The sequence below is a fragment of the Pavona decussata genome, unplaced genomic scaffold, assembly GCF_977016875.1.
Source record: "Pavona decussata unplaced genomic scaffold, jaPavDecu1.1 SCAFFOLD_114, whole genome shotgun sequence".
NCBI lineage: Eukaryota > Metazoa > Cnidaria > Anthozoa > Scleractinia > Agariciidae > Pavona > Pavona decussata.
This window is the reverse complement of record NW_028145528.1, coordinates 5132501-5151351: the sequence shown is the minus strand read 5'-3', so window position 1 is coordinate 5151351 and position 18851 is coordinate 5132501. Positions and strand designations below refer to the sequence as shown.

The 18851-nt window shown below is 38.1% G+C and overlaps 1 protein-coding gene and 2 long non-coding RNA genes across 9 annotated transcripts in view; 1 reads left to right on the top strand and 2 right to left on the bottom strand.

Moving 5' to 3' along the window:
* Positions 1–662: 662 nt before the first annotated feature.
* Positions 663–4650, bottom strand: LOC146470371 (uncharacterized). Of its 2 annotated transcripts, none has more exons than XM_085122481.1 (2): positions 4514–4650; positions 663–2381 (listed from the first exon to the last, which is right to left on the bottom strand). In XM_085122481.1, the coding sequence occupies exon 2, from the start codon at positions 2298–2300 to the stop codon at positions 996–998; it is 1305 nt and encodes a 434-aa protein (XP_084978607.1). In that variant the 5' UTR covers positions 2301–2381; positions 4514–4650; the 3' UTR covers positions 663–995. The 2 variants fall into 2 exon arrangements, with proteins under 2 accessions (XP_084978607.1, XP_084978606.1); XM_085122480.1 differs by lacking the exon at positions 4514–4650 and adding an exon at positions 3623–3750.
* A 114-nt stretch (positions 4651–4764) lies between these two features.
* Positions 4765–8271, bottom strand: LOC146470370 (uncharacterized). 2 transcript variants are annotated; one of them, XR_014867095.1, is made up of 6 exons: positions 8015–8271; positions 7785–7821; positions 6675–6705; positions 5817–5859; positions 5470–5531; positions 4813–4940 (listed from the first exon to the last, which is right to left on the bottom strand). It is a non-coding gene; the product is annotated as an uncharacterized LOC146470370 (long non-coding RNA). The 2 variants fall into 2 exon arrangements; XR_014867094.1 differs by lacking the exon at positions 6675–6705 and having other exon boundaries at positions 4765–4940.
* Positions 8272–10180: 1909 nt separating this feature from the next.
* Positions 10181–18851, top strand: part of LOC146470369 (uncharacterized) — an 11354-nt gene continuing 2683 nt past the window's right edge. For 2 of the 5 annotated variants that reach the window (XR_014867101.1, XR_014867097.1), the window contains exons 1-2: positions 10181–10350; positions 18446–18650. This is a non-coding gene — a long non-coding RNA (uncharacterized LOC146470369). Of the gene's footprint in view, positions 10351–14950; positions 15058–16401; positions 16560–18445; positions 18651–18851 lie in introns of those variants that run through there. The other 3 variants (XR_014867099.1, XR_014867098.1, XR_014867100.1) reach the window with 3 other exon arrangements.

Genomic DNA, 18851 nt, shown 5'->3' with positions numbered 1-18851 from the left:
TTGTATACCAGGCCCAGAATTTCCGAAGTATGGACTTCCTTTCTGCAACAGCCACACTGTGGGAGCAAATTGAAAGGCGGCAGTTGAAGCTGGGCACCGCCCAGTTTCCAGCCTCTGTGATTCTCCAAACTTGAGGGGGCTTGCCGTCAAGGACCAGTCTGTGAGCTAGCCCAGGGTGAGGGCTTGCTGCTGGGGGGTAGCTCTTGGTTGTGTGTCAAAAGCTCCGGGGTGGGGAGGGGAGGGTATTGTAGCCTTCAGCTCGGTCGAATTTGCTGTTTTTCTTAAACCAGGGTGACTAATAATCCTAATGTCCTTTGACCTCCCCCATAGAGACACAGGCTGTTGACAATCAACTGCATCAAGCTGACACAAAGCCTGGAGTGTGGCCTAAATGCAGGTGAGTGACTTGCAATTTTGTGTGAAAAGCAGAGGGGTGGGGAGGGCAGTGTTGTGAGACTCAGTTAGGGTGAACTTTCTGTCTCTGCGTAGGTTAAGTGCAGGTATGTTTTTGAAAATCCAGATAGAACAATAATATCTATCTTTTTTCTCTATTTGGCTATACTCCACTGTAAAGCGTCTCCCCTTTTAAGACATTCTGCAATTATGATACTCTCAGGTAAATAAAGGAATATTAAAGCACATTCCCTTAAATAGTATACATATACAAGAACTTACATCACTATAGATAAATTATACAGATTCACTCTAGATCTTTTGGGAACTTTACAGAGGATGAGCACAGAAATACCCACTCTCTGGATTTACATTCCTTCTGGGGTGAGAGATGGGACTCAGGTTTGAAAATGGGGACATGCGGAAGAATCTTATGGGCTTGAAATGTAAAATTTTGGGGATTTTTTTCTATTGGTTTCAATTTTTGCAAAGTATTTTGTTGTTGTTGTTGTTGTTGTGGTGGTGGGATTCTGGCAGCTGGGACTCTGTTTGGATTTTAAGTAAAAGATACTTCAAGCGTAAGGGCAGTACACGTATAAGTATCAATTTACTGAAGTTACCTTGTTAAAACGTTTAACGGCAGCCAAACGTTGTTCCTTTGACATATTTCGAAATACTGCTGGGTCAACTCCAAGGTGCTGGAACTCTGGGATTACCTTGTATGGACCTACTCCAAAGATGGCATCTTCTACATCCATCTGACGCTGTGCCACTAATGCTCTCATCTCTCCAGTAGCCTTACTCATGTCCAGCTGTCTTCCGCCTGAGGACTCCTTACACCACTTTTGGTACAGCTTGTTCATAGACTCATTGCCATTGTTATAGTAGAAATCAGGTGGTGATCCAAGTTGGCATTGTTCCCTCAAAGGAAGCAACATGCTGTCTTTGATCACTCCCACAGAATTGCGTCTAAACCATTCTGCAAACTCCAAACCCAGTGGATGGGCCTCAGCCCATTTCTGTTCAACAAGAACAAGTTTCTCGTCAAAGTCAGAGGCGTTGACTGCATCAGAGAGGCCAAAATACTGCGTCCCGCCCTCTTGTGCTCCAAAGACGTCTAGAAGCATTTCCCTTCTTATCTTCGCTGGAATACCAATGCGCACCATTGCTAACTCAATGTTGTCTTCTAAATGCTTCTTGCACCTCATATGTACTGCAAAGATGAATTGATCAGAGAATGCTTTTGCAACATTGTGCTCTCCATCAGTCCCAAACGACAACAATCCTGACAAGTTTGGATTCAAGTTCACCATAGTAGATGTGAGAAGCTTGTAAGAGGACTCCAGTTTTCTCATGTGGAAAAGGATGGGTCCAATCATGACTGGGTGTTTTCCTGTCACCTTGTCAACAACCATGAGCTTTCTGTAGGTAGTTAAGGTGTAGCAAAACGTCCCTACATTAAATGATGGGTCCACGCCTAACACAGTGAAGTGTTGAGGATTACAGCCGAACCGCTGTATGTCTGTAAGTTGTTGTTCTGTGGCACACACAACCTCTGGTTCTGGGGCACAACGAACCTCTCTGACAAATGCGGTGTTCAAATCACCTTGCTGCTGTTTGCATTGCAGCAGAACAGCAAAAAGGGGATCACAATGGTCTTGATAGTCAATGCAATTACTCTGAATGGACTGATGAGATTGTTTACTAGTCATCTTGCGGAAGTTTTTGGCCTGCATGGGGTCCCTTGGTGCAGCTGCAATGGACGGCAGGTCAGATGTTTTTCCAATGGCTGCCTTGGTTTGGTTATATGCTCGTTTTGGTTGCATTGTTGTTGCTGCTACCCGCAATTTGTCTTTTGTGGCTTCGTGTTCTTCGAAATGGCATTTTGTTTTTCTTGGCATTTCCATGAGGGACAGGTTTCACTTCATGTTTGTCACCATCAAACCAGTACTGCACCATGACATGTTTAAATATATGTCCATCAACATCTGCATGAGAGAAAAAAAGCAAGTATTTTTGTTATAGCTTCCTTGCATCAGGGGTGTACTGTGGGATTTTGAAGATGTACGCACGAGAATAAATTTTTCGTAAGCGCCAAAGGCGCTTACAACTGGGGGTATGCTCCCCCAGAAAATTTTGAAATTTAGGGTCTTGGAAATGCCATCTCCTGGTTTTTCTGCGGGGCATTTTCAATAAATAATGGGGCAAAAATTCAGTGGAAAGTTGTTTATTTTAACCATTTCCCGAGTGTTTTCTGTAAGCTACAGTGTTCCGAAAAGAAAAAAATACAAAAACAATGAAGACAGGTCACAGCAAAGGGCGAGGCGTCCACCCTTAGACGGGCAAACTCCGTTACCAACCTGTCAGTATCCAAGTTCTAATGTATATGAAGGATTGCTAGGGAGCTTAATCTTTCGTCCGTCATCGTACTTCGCAGAGGAGATTTTAGTCTCTTCATGCTACTGAAGCCACATTTAGCAGTGCATGTAGACACAGGATAAGTTAACAATGTTACGAGAGCATGTTAAAATGGGAATTCTAATAAAAATCGCCAGTATAATGTGAAAATATGAAATTTTTACCCAGCAAATTTAATGAGAAAATTTTTTTTCTCAGATCTCAGCTGTACGCACAGGGTACGTGTGTATATGGACGCTACGCCCCTGTGCATGTTTTCTTACATGAAGAGCTGATGAACAGTGTAAACAATTAACACAAAACAGGTGACATATACCTTAAGAGACAAAATACTTTATAAATTTTCTTCAGTTGACATAAAATGAAATTTAAAACAGGCTGTGAATTGTGCATAGAACTAATCCAATCCTTAATGATAATCTGATGAACCTATAATCATGCAAGGACAAAAGGTCTCAGGACAAATCCTACAAAGTATACTATTAACTGCTTCTTTAGTGTGACCAAACTAAAGGGGCCATGTTATCTGCTAACCATGCATTGTATTCCCTCTCACCCTACCCCCATTAAATTTTGAAGTCCCACGATGGACTCAACATTGCACTGAGATGGGGGTCAGTGACCAAATATTTTACTTTCTCATGCACCAATTGTTTCCATTGCAGAACTATGAAGACATCTTAAATTCGAATTTGTTACAACCCTTTTGTCCTTGGTTGATTAAATAGCCTTAAACATGGAAAGCAACACAATTATGATATCAGAGATTTAGGTTAGTTTGCCTTTAATAACTCACAAGAACCATAGTTACCTAAAATGCAGTCAATCCGTTTTTTGAAATCTGGAGAGCTCTTATTGTAGTAGTACTTTCTTTTCAGCACAATGTGTCCATTTCTTTTACTGTCATAATTGTCTTTTGTACTTCTTAAGATGGAGCTCCTGAAACAAACAAAGTAACAATTGGGCTACAGTGTAATTGGCTTACATGTGAATAGAAAGGAAACTCCAGTCTGTGGAAACATTTTATCAAAATTTAAAATATTATATAATTTGTGACTTGATTGCTTAGTTTAGATGCTAGTGTGAAAAGCAAGGAAAAATGTCTGTCATAAATAGAATTTGAATTATTAATTGTACAGACGTATAGAAATTTTTGAGTGTACACAAAATTAGCTTTTGAACATTACAAATTTATACTGAAGACAGTTGTTTATCTTGATATTTCAATATGTTCCACCAAAACTAATTATCTCATCAAAATGCATTGGCTTTTCAATTTCCTCTAACTGCCTATTATTTTTATAAAAAAAAGGATAAATTATGTGAAAATTAATGCAAATACATTATTATATTATTTAATTTTGCTGCACATTTTTTGCCATTGCATATGGGTTTTTTGACTTTTTCAAAAAAAACCACCAGTTGATAGGACAAAAACCAAATCCTGACTTATCATTCAGGTAAAGTAAGGTAAGAGAAAGGAACTAAGAAAACCCAATTTTACTACCTACACAATAAAGTTGACTTGACTTGACTTACTACCAAGTTGAAGCAGCTCGGAGTCTAATGATAATAATATTGCAACTTTCCCTTGGATAGGATGTACATGTTTGGGTAATATCCCAGGCATTCTTTTCTTTTTCACATACTTAAATACCTCTGAACAATGCATTAATTGGCAGTCGCAGAATTATCAACTCACCCATAGACATGAAAAAAGTCAGATTGGACTCTATTTGCTCTCCAGACACCAAGGTCATCGCATTTCAAATCGTCAACATTGTCAAATGATGCACTGTTAACCAGGAAGACCACGTCATCTTGTATGCTTGTTGGAACTGTATGGCAGATGACTTCACTTTTGTCTGTCCAGAGGAGTTGCTGTGCAATGTCCAAAGCAGTAAGGGAATTCCCTTTAAACCCAGTTTTAAAAATAGGTAGGGCTACATTTCCACCGTAATACTCTACTTCCTCATCAGATGATGAACTACTGTCTGTTTGTGTACTTTTGACATGTTGTATGTCATCTGAAGTCAGGCTAAGTGACTGGATTGCTGGACTTTCTTCATCACTGGATGAGCAACACAGGTCAATAATATCACACTTGTGTCTGTGATAGGCTTTTTACACTATAAGATAAGAGAATGAAAGAGTCAATACAAGTAAGGGCAAAATGCATTAGTAGCAGATAACTCGTATTCGGGTAGTAGTTGCCCAATTTTACTTCTCTTGCCAAACTAAAAACAAAAATTAAAATTTCCCAAGCCAGGGGAGGGGACCCCTGCCCCAACCCCAACCCTCCTAGTCATAATAATTTAAAATACAAAATGCATGTGGTTATAATACCCCAAGCCATAAAAGGATCTGTAGCATTTTCCAGTAATTTACTGTATAATCAAAGTGACAGGGTTTTTATATGGAATAAAATCTGTTTCTGAATGTGGGAACATAATTTATTGTAAATAAATCAATAAAAATATAGATGTCATCAAATTTCAGCTGTTTATTGTGGATGGTACTTAATGCTTGACCAATCTGTGGCCCTAACGTTCCCCATCGAATGAAAAACAAAATAAATAAGGGCATAAAGTTGAAGAACTAGAACCAACAACAACATGCCCATATGATCTCTAAAGCATAATTTGCACATGCACACACCTTGGATTTAATTCTTGATTTTTCTTCCCTCCTGAGTCTACTTCAAAGCTAGTTGAGGGCTCCTTTAAAAAGTAAAAAGCATATTACTAAATAATATATTCATGAGCTTTTGGGGATATGGGGTGTTCGTTTTCATGCTTTACATATCATGTTAAGTAGTGTACACTGGACCTGAGACAACATGTATTTTTCTTGGACCACCAGGAGGTTTGTCTTATTTTATACGTAAAAAGTGGTGACTAATAAGTACATATGCTACATTGATAGACCCATAAATAACCATTAACCTACCCTTAAAATGGAAATTTGTGTACGAAAAATCTAGAAATAAACATTTACAAACTCACCTCCACTTTTGTTTTGATAAAAACCACATCTTGATATCTTTGCCTGAACATGTAAGATAATCAAATATGTTCAATGCTGGATCTAAAGTAGGAACCCAGGGAGCCTGTACCTAATTACCCCTCCCTCTTTTCTCTCCAAGTTATAAGACCCATAGCGTTTTATCATTTTACACCATTCTTGACCCCTCCCCCCTAAGAAGGAAGTAAATTTATATTGTTTGTTATTAAGAGGAAAAATGCTGAAAGAGGTACATGATAATCACATAGACTGATCAAATTATGATAAGGGTTTGGAGGAATTGGAGAGGAAAAGCACAAGTAAAAAATGGCTTTGATGAGGTAGGGGTGGGGAGGGGGGAGTCATTTAAGAAAATAAAAAAGTCTATGTGGACCCATAAAAGTTGTCAATGGAAAAAAGCAAACCAATGTCAACTCTACCAATTTACCTGAAATAAAAGTTATTGTTTTTAGGACACTTTTTTAAAACATGATTTCCTCTGAAACCAGCACGTATCTTAAAGTCTGTTTCTCAAAGAAAAGAAACAACTTGAGATTAATAGGGGGGGGGGGGGGGAGGGAGGATGCCTTGTATTTTACAACCATGCCAAAGCAATGCCAGTCATGCAGATTCCGGGTACAACCATGGAACAGATTTGAACATTCAAGCATTGCTTGTTCCCATGTAAGGCATATACATGTCTGATATAAATGTACATACAGGTTTCCATAGATTGTTGTATGTATGTACAAATTTAATAACAAGTTAAATTCTTGTCGGCTGGACTCAAACAAAAAGTATGGATCTCCCCTCTTGGAATCCAAAAACCATTACAAGGAACAAAGAAAATGGCTACTCACTTCTTTTTTTTTTGGAGAAGCACTAGGACTCCTATGGGAAAAAAACCAATACAATCAGAGCCATTGGAAAAGGGCACACAGGGCCCATTCATCCCCTACATTTCAAAGGAAATTGTTTGTTAGATTCAGGTCCAAGCTACAGTGGGATTAAAATAGTGCCAAGTACCATAAATGACGTGCTGATGAGGCTTAATAAAGGCAAAACAGCTGTTATTCATCGCACTCAGGGTCAGTATTTTTTCTTAAGGTAACTATTAAGGGGTACTGACGGGGTAGCACCTAATACCAATGTTTCCAATTAGTGCCCGCTAATGGCTGCAAGTTTACCAGAGCAGCGTGTGTGGTACTTGTGACTTTGTCATCTGACCACATCCTACAAGTGTCACACTTTGCCATCACTGGATTAAAAAAGTGTTCTGCACAATGTCATCAGTCTCATTTCAAGTGGTTCCATGAGGATAAGGGTCTCTATATAATCAGAAATGTCATTAATTTTATGTATATTTATGTGGTAAAATTATGGCATACAATTTAATTGTATATGTACTCCCTAGGTTAGGTTTTGTGTAAAAGTTAACATACTAAAATTATTCAAATGTGCATGAAAGCTACCGTTAAGCTAACAAAACTATACATTGCCACTAAAACGACTAAAAAACCTAAAGTCTTACTTACAAATGTTACACTAAAAAACTGTAAAGGACTGATAGCTGGGAGAATGTGAGTCAGTTCGATGAATACATGTCATTTCACACTGGTGCAATAAAAAGTGACCAGCCATCTTAAAGCGCATCTATCAAAAGAAGCTCTGAAAGTATCCAATCAAACAAGAAAAAAGTGCAAGATATCCTGAAGAAGCCTCTACCTTTTTACCCAAATATTCTCTGCGAGAGAGCCTTTTGATATTCTTTGTCTTTCGCGTTTCAAAATGTATCATTGACGGTGTAAAAAGGGTTCCATTTCCCTCGGGAAGAAGTCCCGTTGTTACTCATCCAAAGAGGCGCCCCTCGCATCACGATCGATTCCTACGAGTTTGAGAATTAAACTTTTCTAGCACTATCAATCTTAAACATATCTAATATAGTGTATCAAGTTATAAGCCATTTTCACCTTTCAAATGGGCACTTTAACAGCATCTTTTCCTCGTCTGAAATTAAAATACAGTATCATCATTTTGACTGACGTGTAAAACATGTGACTGAATTAGAATGGTGGGCAGAAATTTTGCCCAAAACACCAAATACGAATTAAATATTGCAACAAAACGAAATATATGCTGTCAATGCTTATATATTACACAGGATGGAAGGGATAAAGCGAGAAAAATGCAGAAAGCTTACCGCTACAGGAAGAAATTTCCTCCATCATGCGTTCCGCCATGCCCCTCGTGCAACAGCTGTCGTTTTGAGCCCGCAGTATTGATCAGACCGCTTCTGTAGCAAATAGGTGCAATTTTCAGTTTAATGTATTTCTGTGAGTCATTATGCATAAATCGTATCTCGCATAATTATGTCATTCCGCAACTCGTATTTTGCATAATTATGCCATTCCGCACGTCATTCCACATACCATTCCGCAAACTCATTCCTCCTTTTACCCTCACTTACTCCTTGCAAACAAGTCGATTTTTGGAGGTAATACAAATATTCTTTTAAAAGCTTCTAATCGAATCAGTGTGTCCGAAAACGTCCCATGAGACACTTTTTAGGTTCCCATGGGAGTTTTCAGACACGGCGAGATCCCTAGGGACATAACTAGTGAAAATGCCGACTTCAAAATTTGAGAAATCGTCAGAGATTACATGGGGAACAGGCAGATGAGTGTCACATAAAATACGATTCATTATTCCAGTGGTTAATATACCTGCCTAGACGTTTAGTGATCCTACTAAGATCCTGAACACTCCAAACAACGAACGGCACTCACAAAATCTCTCTCCAAGCTAGTATTCTAAGTCTCCCCATCAATGTACGCCTTGAACTTATCCACGCGCCAGTCACAACAAATTAATTTTTTTCTCTCAACTTTTGTCATCCACCAACTTTCTAATGACGTAAGTTTCCACGTTATTATGAATTGCCGACAAGTTTCCTCCATAGTCCATGTTTATCAAAAAACCAATGTGTGACCCAACAAAGTTCATCATTAGCGTTAAAGTGCACCCTTCTTGGTCCTTTATAGTTGTAAAATCCACGCGCTAGTCACAAATACACACCAATTTTTTTCCAGGTTTGGCAGTTGATCAAAAGTCAGTGGAGTAAATTGATTATGTTTTGCACAGGAAACGACACTGAACTTTACCAACTAAGAATGTCTCCAGATAGAACGATCAACAATATTTCAGGAGGACGTTTGTTTTCACGACAATGACATCTTTCTGTAGTTTTTGTAAAAAAAAAAATTGTTTTTTGTAACTCATTGCTCGTTCCCAGTTGAAATGGCGGGCCAAAACGGGTTTAATTCCTACCTAGGTACTGGTAGAAAATTCGAAATTTTTTTAAAGATATCATCGTCATCTAATGAAAAGATTTTTTGGACGAACGTTTAACAATCAAGCTTACAGGAATTTGCTTTGGTTAGATTTTTTTGTTCAATCTACTATGAATATAATGTGAAACGTTCCGATGCACTTAATTTCTCGTTTCCTTGCACATAGTTCACTCATCGTGTTACATTAAGCCTTGAAGTTATATATTACACGTATTAAAATGCATGTAACATTTTGGTGATCATTCCAAATAGCTTGGAAGAATTAAAATCCAGCATTTGCAAACCCTAAAAGCACAGTGCAAACCCCGATAATCGAAAATATCAATATCAGTGATAAATAGTAAACCGTGAGAAACAAAAAATTATACAAGCAACCCAAGCTTAATACAATCTAAATGAACTGTGAAAAAATGTTCGAAGAATCTTTCTTGATTCGAGATTTTCTATAACAGCTATAGTATCATCGCAAACTGAAAGTCCAGCTGAAAGAGTACTTAAAAGTCCGTGATTATAGCGAATTAATATTCACGAACTACAAGAAAAATTGACAAGAGAGAGGGGTCGGAATAATCGAGAAATCTGGATATAGAGGTTCGATTGCAATGTGGATTATCTCTCTTTCCTCCTGTGCATCTCAACTATTAAGACTATTAACCTGGCCCATTAAAATGGCTATATTTAGCCTGCATTTAGTTAGAAACTGCTGAAACTTCAGATGCGACATTCCTTGAAGGTTTTTAAAATTTTCGAAGCTGACATGAATTCCTTAAATTCCAAAGGAGTCGCCCGACAGCTGCTAGTAGCTTTTTAAACTTTGATTTTCGCTTTATGCAACAGTCATCAGCCTTCACGTCCGGGCCTGTTTTACTAACTTCCAGTCAGTGAAGTGTAAATGGTGGGCCTTTAACAGCTCTTAATTACCTTTCGCCTTTGTATTCTGCACAATTGAAGCAAACAAAAATGCCGTGGGAAACTTAATCATTTCATTACTCACTCATGTGACACATTGACATTTGATATTGATAGATGTCTCACTGAAAAGAAAATTAAGGCACTGCGGTCGTGTCCTTTGTTTTCAGAGCTATTTACCGAGGACAATATTAATTTAATTCGTTATCGGCACGCATACCCAATCAGGCAATATTCTCGAGAAAAAGCAAGACTTGATTATCCCATAATCCAGCAGGTAAGTTGAACAGTAAAGTCGGGTCGGCATGAATCAATTCATCGCTTGACCAAAGTTTAAGTCACTGCAGTCTCTCGTAGCCTCAGGAATTTTTGCTTGCAAACTAGGATCTTGTTTATTCAGATACGCTGTTTGCACTAACTTCGACGCGTTTATCATTTCGAAGCATTGAGGTTTACAGCAATGTTTTATGGCGGCAAAAAATCGTCTTGTGTACCAGCCGGCCAGAACCAAAGTCGTGTTTACTTCCTGCTTTTCTTTCGATCTTACTTGGCGTGGCATGAGGTTAACATGTTCTATCCAAGGCTAGAGACTAATAAGCTCTAAAATTTATGTCGCTCTTTGACTGAAAGCAGCATTTCTTTCTTCAAAGTGGGTTACTGTCTGTAACAACCGCAGAACGATAGACGATCATATTTAACATATGGACTACGGACTGTGGACCACGCATTAGTCACGCGCTGTGGACTCAATATCTGGGCATAAAATGCAGACGGGGAATAAAACGAGGGACAAGGGTACGTCTCTCACACTTCCTGCGCGAAAAACTATTTTACTTGACAATGTTCATAACAGGAAGTTCGATTTTTAATCATTTTGAAAGCAAAGACGTTGAAAACGTTACAATATCAAGAAACACACTGGTCTAGTTTGCATTAAAAAATACCACTAATCGATAGTCAGCTGATTTCAAAAATTACTTTTTAGGCCCACATAATCTTCAGGAGTTTAATTTTGAAAAATGGGCAACAGAGCTAATATTTTCTAGCAATGTAGGCACGTGCTAAAGATCACAAAGCAGCTAGCCTTTGCATTTTGTCCATTATAGTAAGATCGCTCTAAATAAGCGAGCATAAAATCTGTTTGTTAACCGTGATCATGAAAGCAATTTTAGTTTTGAAAAGCTAAAGGATTCAAAGTTACATTTTCGTCCCAAGCCAGGCCGGATTAGGAAATATTAAAGATGAAAATGTTATGATATTTTTGGTATTTTTCCCCATCAGTTTCTATGTGGTGTAAGATTTTAAAGGGGGAGAGGAGAGAAGCTCGATAGGATTCGATCCCTTCCTGTTCTCAACCAGATCGTGACCTCGTAGTTCACATTCAAAATTTGGAAGAATGTCAATACAAATCAACACCAAGAGATCACAAACGTAATATATATCTCTGAAACGCGTAGTTCCCGGTTCAATGCGAAATTTTTCAGAAACGAGTAGTGAGAACTATAGCTAAAAGCCATTTCTATGCACATACTGATTCAATCTTTAGTATTTTAAAATTTCATGACATACACCTATTTCAATTAGGTTTATTCAAGTACTCTTACCAAAACCGTACCCTTCCTTTAAAATTTGACAGTAAATTCACCTTACAGAAAGAAATTCATTCGTATCATACAAGAAACTCTCATTTATATCGTTTGCCTCTTTGTCGAACTAACATCAAACAATTTTCCGTTTTTTACCAGGGACCTAAATTTTACAGCTCCTCTTGTACCGAAATCGTCGACTCGTCCTCCTCTATCTCCTTTAAGAAAGCAGTTAAGGTGTTTTTCTATAATAACTATTGGTAGTTTTCATTTTCTTGTAGCTTTTCCTTTCGTAATATATCCTTCCGTTTGACATTGTAGTTGTATGAAATTGTAATTGTATCCGTAGTCGTGCTCTTATCTTCTTTTTTGACTTCATCTTGTAAAATAAAACGGAGGAGACCTAATTAATATAAGCTTCATAGTTTCCTCTAGGTCTCCTCGCCATTGTTACATCTATCTTTTTCTCTTTTTTTTTTTTTTGTTTACATTGTATTTGTGGTATGGCAAAATAAATAAATAAGTAAATTAAGTAAACACAGCAGCGAAAACACACACAAAAAAAATGGGAGCGCTATATGGTTACACTATTTCCTTATAAACAGACACCAAAGTATATTCAGTCGTGACTATAAGCTGTCAGCCCCAGCGATCTTTCGCAATAAATGGCCTTTACCCAAGGCTCTTTGCATTTTATAAACAAGTTCATAAGTAAACCATGTCACCTACAAGCCAGATCACCATTTCAGGTTTAAAGCTTTCGTGATTCTAAAATCCATCTTTGATAGATTTTTAAGTATCATCTTGAGGTAATTTGGCAAGTTTTCAGCTAAGCTGAAACACCCGTCTGTAAAATCATCCGCATAATCGCCAATTTACATACCTTAAAAGTATGTGAAAAACTAAGTATAGTTCGGTTCGAAACCATTTTGTTGGGAGGAGTTCCTTTAAATCCGTATCTCATTCCAACTATTTGAAAGTAACAAGCTTGATTGAGGCCGAGAAGAATATTAATTAAATATATATTTCTGAAAGGCCTACTTCCCGGTTTACTGCGGGCCTATTTCCGCATATCATCACATTGTTCTACGGGCCCGGTCTTTGGCACTCCTATTCACTTGACTGAAACTGGTTACTCAACGTTTGTCTCAAAAACATAGCGAGCACATTGTTAGCCTTTCGTATCAAGAAATCCATGAGCAGAATGGCCTCAATACTTACTCTTTCAGAGGCAGTGATATTTGATCCCTTCCCAGAGTATCGACAACTACTTATGGCCTTTACTCCTTTACCAGCTAAATGCTGAAACGCACTTCCTGACACAATTACTTCCGTCAACTTAATCTGTCGTATAAAATTACTGTATAAATATTTATCTAGAAATTATTTGTAACTTTTTGTCGTAAGAAATCTCTGTAATTTTTATTTATTTTGTAGTGTTGCTATTAAGTCTGCCCGAAGAAATTAGCCATAAGTGCTACAGCATAAATTCGAGGGTGACTATAGTTTCTTATGATCATCATTAACAAAACAATTTCACTTTATACCCATTCCTTTGTCCGTAGTCCGTGCCTCTTTATATATACCGACTGTGACATTGAAGGTATTCTTCTAAAAAGGCCTCAAATCTCTGCAAAACTGATCAGTTTTGTTTGTTTGAGATATATTCAGGCTCTGTTTACGCAAAGGCGAATTATTTCTACCTTATTTATGTGGGGAAAACGTGTCCCGCCTTTAACTGTACACAGGAAGTAAACATAGTAGCGAAAACGCGAGAAACATGCCTACGGCTAGTTCCAAGAAACCAAACTGGTTTGAATTCGTGGGACAAATCCCAGGGACGTGTTCCCTGAAATTGTACTTGTCCCTTCGTGTCAACTGTTCATGGGACAAGTCCCAGCGACCAAATAAAAAATAAACCAATCGCTGATCAGCATTATGAGTTCCCGCCAAATGTTTCCGCTGCAAACATTGCGTGACCGACAGTCCTGTATCAAAATCTAACTGAATCTTTCACTTTTTTCCAGTAAACCTGGTTTTTTTGAGCTGATTTATTTCAATGTTTTGCGGTTAATTCAGTAAATTAGGTTTCATTGTGTAAGACGGATGATTTTTCGTCTCTACGTTTCAACGAATTTCTGTGAAAGCGCCCTAAATTTTGGTATTTCTAGGTGTGACAGGTCCCCGCGTCAGTGTAAACCCTTCAGTCCCCGCGACTCATTCCATCGTGTAAACACTAATGGGGAACTAGTCCCTGTAACAAGTCGCTTCGACTAATACCCTCGTGTGTGCCGAACTTAACTTTTACATTTTTCAACGCTTTTTGCATTTTTTTATTGGTTGTAATTATTTTTAAGCCAATATGAATCGAACGGTTCTCTGAGGTTTGCAGAAACCGAGAAATCCAAGATGGCGGCTGTGCTGATTCAATGACATCTCGTCGTATTACTGCATCATCGTCCAATTTTGAGGACGCTTAAGGGAGCAATTGTGGACGTACTATCCCCCTCGGGTTTTCATTGACGTAGCTTCATAGCTGTAGAATCTCTCTCAGGTTTAGGAAGTCAAAAAATGACCAGGCTGAGTAGGGTTAATAGGATTGAACTTGAAAATGTTAGGGACAATCGCGGGATCGATAGACAACAGAAACAGCGGCGAATAAACCACAAAATGGTGAAAAACAAGTAAATAGGAATATCCCATTCTATGCATATAAGCTTGCAATTCTGTATTCTGCTAGGATATAATGTAGTCAATTAGGAGCCTGAGTAGTTTTCCGGCCGTTTCAGTGTAGATAATTGACCATATACTGGCGCATGCGTCGACAGACGTTACTAGCATTGAATCTTTTCTTTTCTTTTTCTCTCTTTCTTTCCTTCCCCCTTTTTTTTTAATTAGGACAATCGCTATCTTGTCATTGTTTGTTGTTATTGTTTTTTTCTTGTTTTTAATATACAAAGAATATATATATATAAAGAATACTTTAAACTATACTAGAAAAGCACAAAGATTTGTCAAAGCAAGTATTGTGCATGTGTTCCGTGTAGTAACAGCAAGTTCCCTTATGACATATGCACGGCCCTGCCATTGTCAAATTAGGGGAAAAGTTTTGCTAGCAAAATTTGTCCATAGCAGCCCCTGAAACGCTCTGCTTCTTTGTATCGTAGTTCGCTGAGTCGTTCTGATATTATAGATAACTCTGTCACCCCCTGTGTGCTTATAGCCAGTGGCGAGGCCTGGTCAATAACAGCAACAGCAGGGATCATCTCTGTTTTGTTTCCCTTCAGTTAGGTCATAAACAATTCAGTGCAATCGCACAATCGCTCAACAGAGAGCTGACTCTTGCGGAAAGTGTCCCTTATACCAAAGACCACAAGACCAGTTGATAACCACGAAAGGTATGATATTGAAAGGCCGAAGTATTTGTGTGCCAAAATGGAAGCCCCTTTTTGAAATATTCCTATTTGAGCACTTCCGAATATTGACGGTTTTAAAAAACCTCTTGAGCGTGTATGCTAAAGCTAGCCGCAAACACTGACATCTGCAGCTAGCCCTCCATCTTCAAATTAATATATTTCCACTAAGATTTTTGCCAGTGGGTTCCGCCAATATTTTCTATTTGTCTCTGAACATTATTTACTAAATGTGTCTAGTGGTTTTTTTGTCTGCAAAATCAATTTTTTTTCAGTTTCGTTCATCAGTGTAGCTGAAAAGCAACTAACGCCATTGTAAATAGAAATTGTAAACCGGCTGTAAATTGTATTTCTGAGCGTAACGAACTGGATACTGCAAACCTCAAGTGTTCTCACGAAAACCAGCAACTCTGTATCCGGCAGTCGAGCTAAAGGAAGAAAAATTCAAGATGCGCGAAGCATAAGATAACCAGAGTAAATATTATTTACAGTTGCAGCTGTTCCACAAAATTCAAGCCTCTCGAATTTTCTAATGCAAATGAATGCGATTTAACTGTCAAAATAAATCTATTTTTGATCTTTCGAAAGTCAAAATATAGTAAACGAATATTCTACAAGGCTTGTACGCTTGGATGCGACCACAGAATCTTTATCTTTTGATTTTTTTTTTCAAGGTCAGGGGCGTCGGTTTTATTTGCGTTTGGTAGCATTTTGAACATAACCTGTTTATAAATGTAAACTACTTGTACAAAAATTCGTTACACTCGCAATTCCTGCTTGTGATCTGCGCAATACTATTACACCACTGTGGGATGAAAAGTTAAACGGCCATCGTGAACATGTCCTACTCAGTTGACACTGATTGATAGCTATATTTATATTTTAACAAGCGGGATTTAATTTTCCGACTTCTCTGAGAAGTTCTCCATCACCTCATTTTTCCTATTTAAATTTTCTAATTGTAATTTTCGTTATAGCTATTTGCTTGAAATAGAGTAAACACACTGTACAATTTTATCTACAAAACAGGTGTAAGAGATCGATAAAAACGGCGAAAGAATATGTTGCGCACAGCAACAAACAAAGATGGGTTAAACTCAATCATATCGTGAGTAAAGCTGTGATCGGTTTTTGAGGATCATAGGATACATATTTTTGAAAAGTGAAAGTTCTGTGCATTCTCGTGACAACAGGTAATAGCTTATAATTACTTAGATTAAATACATATATTGTTTTTTAATCAAGAGCCTCTTCTCTCAAAAGCAAAATGGCGCCTAAAATCTGCGAGATGATTGGCCCTCGGTAACTTTCAAAACGCTTTTGCATGATTGCGTAAATACCAAGTAATATTCAAGTAGCTGAAACTAGAATTAGCATTTCTGCCTCAGTTGGTGTGAAAACACTTATAATAAGCGGAATACACTGCTTAGCTAGTATTATCATTAACGTCTTGAATTCTAAACAGCTTCGTGATCGAGCTTGGTACGGTATGTTCAAATTTCTTTACCTCTTTGTACGTTGTAAATAGCTTATATTGGAGCCGATTCTTGGCAAAAAATATCGAATAGTCCAAGAATAACGCCAGGTGACATGCTTTTACACCAAGAGAGAAATTCGACATTTTTAGCGGAAGCTAAAAAAATCTATACTTTTGACATATTGAAAACGGGTTTAACGTACCAAGATAAGCAACATGTTCGTTTGTTCTTTGCTTATATGCTTATGCTTCCTCAAAACATCGACATTGTAAGCTTCCTTTGTGCCATGAACACTACGTTAATCTCTGTCATCGTTTCTAGACCTCGTTTTCTAATTTTGTGGTTAGAAGTTCGCCATCTGTTCGATTAGTCGTTATCGGTGTAACTAAATGGTGGTATAAAATGCCATCTATAGCGTTCAACTGTCGAATAACTGAGAAAGTAAACAACAACAGAAAAGCAAAACTGAAATTAAAAAGGATAATAATCAACTGAAAAATCGATCCAAAGAAAGGCAAATTTGGCTCGTCGGTCATTTCAGCACTGAACGACAATAAGGCAGACCAAGGGTCGCCAAAAAATATCGTTTTCATGAAATTATTTCCGTCCTCCTATTTGTCGTTAGCATAAAAACAGCTCCATTCTTAATTTTGTTATATCGATGCAACGTATTCATTTTCATATATTGTAAGATAGTGGCCGACATATAGTGTGTGCGGTTATCTTGTTCATCCCGGTTAAATTTGGTCTAGTTCAATAATTTGTGGAATATGAAGTGAATAATACAAGAAATTCACCTCACTACAGCCAATCATTAAACTGAGGGACCTTAAGTTACTGTAAAAATGGAACGAGACGATCATTGAGGAGTTACGTCGGATGGACAATATCGAGTTTTCGTGTCGTTTGCCTGCGATTTGAGCTCTTTCCAGCTGTTTAACCATCTGCCTTGTATTCAGGGTAGACTAAACCGTAGCGTGAAAAGTGGTTAGAGCCGGCATCCGAGTTTGAAGGCTAGTGGTTCAAGCCTGATCTCTGTTACCGTGTTGAACTCATTCATAACAGTGAGAAGCGTCACTGACGTGGGTTCAAGTTTTACCTTTTTAGTCAGACGTCCTAAAAATACGGCTCAGTGTAGAAGTATTTAAAAGGCCGATTTAGACGTTACAACTTTTGCTTACGACTGTCGTGTGCGATTTTGACAGCGCGCGCTGCTCGCGTCATGCAAAAAAATCCCGCATAACTCTCGTCATTCAACATTGCCTATACCTACGATTGTCGTAGGATTTAAAACATGTTTTAAAATCCTACGACTTTTTTTATGACGTACACGACAGTCGTAAGCGAGTTGTAGGTTTGATTTACACGAAACAATTCGTGTCGTAGGCCTGTCGTAAGCTTGTCGCATGCGACAAAGTCGTACCGTGTAAATCGCCCTAAAGGAAACCAAGGGTTTACCTTTCATTGGAATAATTATAATGATAAAAAAAAATGAACAGTTTGCTACAATCCCGGGTATAAACCTTGAAACAGTTTGAACAGATCTCATCCCTCTTCCCTTTTTCAATGTTGCTTCCTCTGCAAAAAAAAGTTCCATTCTAACAACGGTTACGATAAAACAACATTGACTCAATATTGAGTGGGGGAGAGAGATGTTTCAAAACATTTTGACCGGGATTGTACTGAGCTACAAAGCAGAATAAGGAGATCATTTCAAACAGTGATCATAAACTCTGGTACTTTCAAGACAGAACGAGACGTAAAATTTGATTCTCCAACTTGGATTTCTTTGTTGCTGATTGTTTTTATTTTTTATCTTGTTGTTGATGCTGTTCTTGTCCAAGTTGTCAGTGTTAATGTAAAGTCCTACGTCTCGTGCCTCCTTTAATTTGCAGGCAGAACATAAAACATGTCGTCTACACCAGAACCAGAAACTACTCCAGAACCTGAATCAACACCAGAGACAACTTCGGAGCCAAAGACTTTGTTCCCGGAGATAATGACCAACCAAGAAGCTTTCCTGATGTACGGCATCTTCATCTTTCTTCTTGCTGTCTTCTGTGTCGTGCTTCTGATTCTATTCATCAGGCTGAAGAAGAAGTGAGTTCTTATCGATGTGTTTGGCTAAGCACCAAGAGTTTCGGTTGGTTATTTACAGCTAGAAGACTTGTGCTGTCTCAAGTCTCTCCAATAGATAGCTGTATCCCTTGTACACCTCTGAACATTTATTTTAGTTATTGCGGTGCTTCTGATTCTTTACATAGGGCTAAAAAATACGTAAATTGTTATTGAATGTTTTTG

What these genes read in the sequence shown, in the direction of transcription:
- LOC146470371 (XM_085122481.1), bottom strand. Translation starts at nt 2,300, where the DNA reads ATGGAAATGCCAAGAAAAACAAAATGCCATTTCGAAGAACACGAAGCC.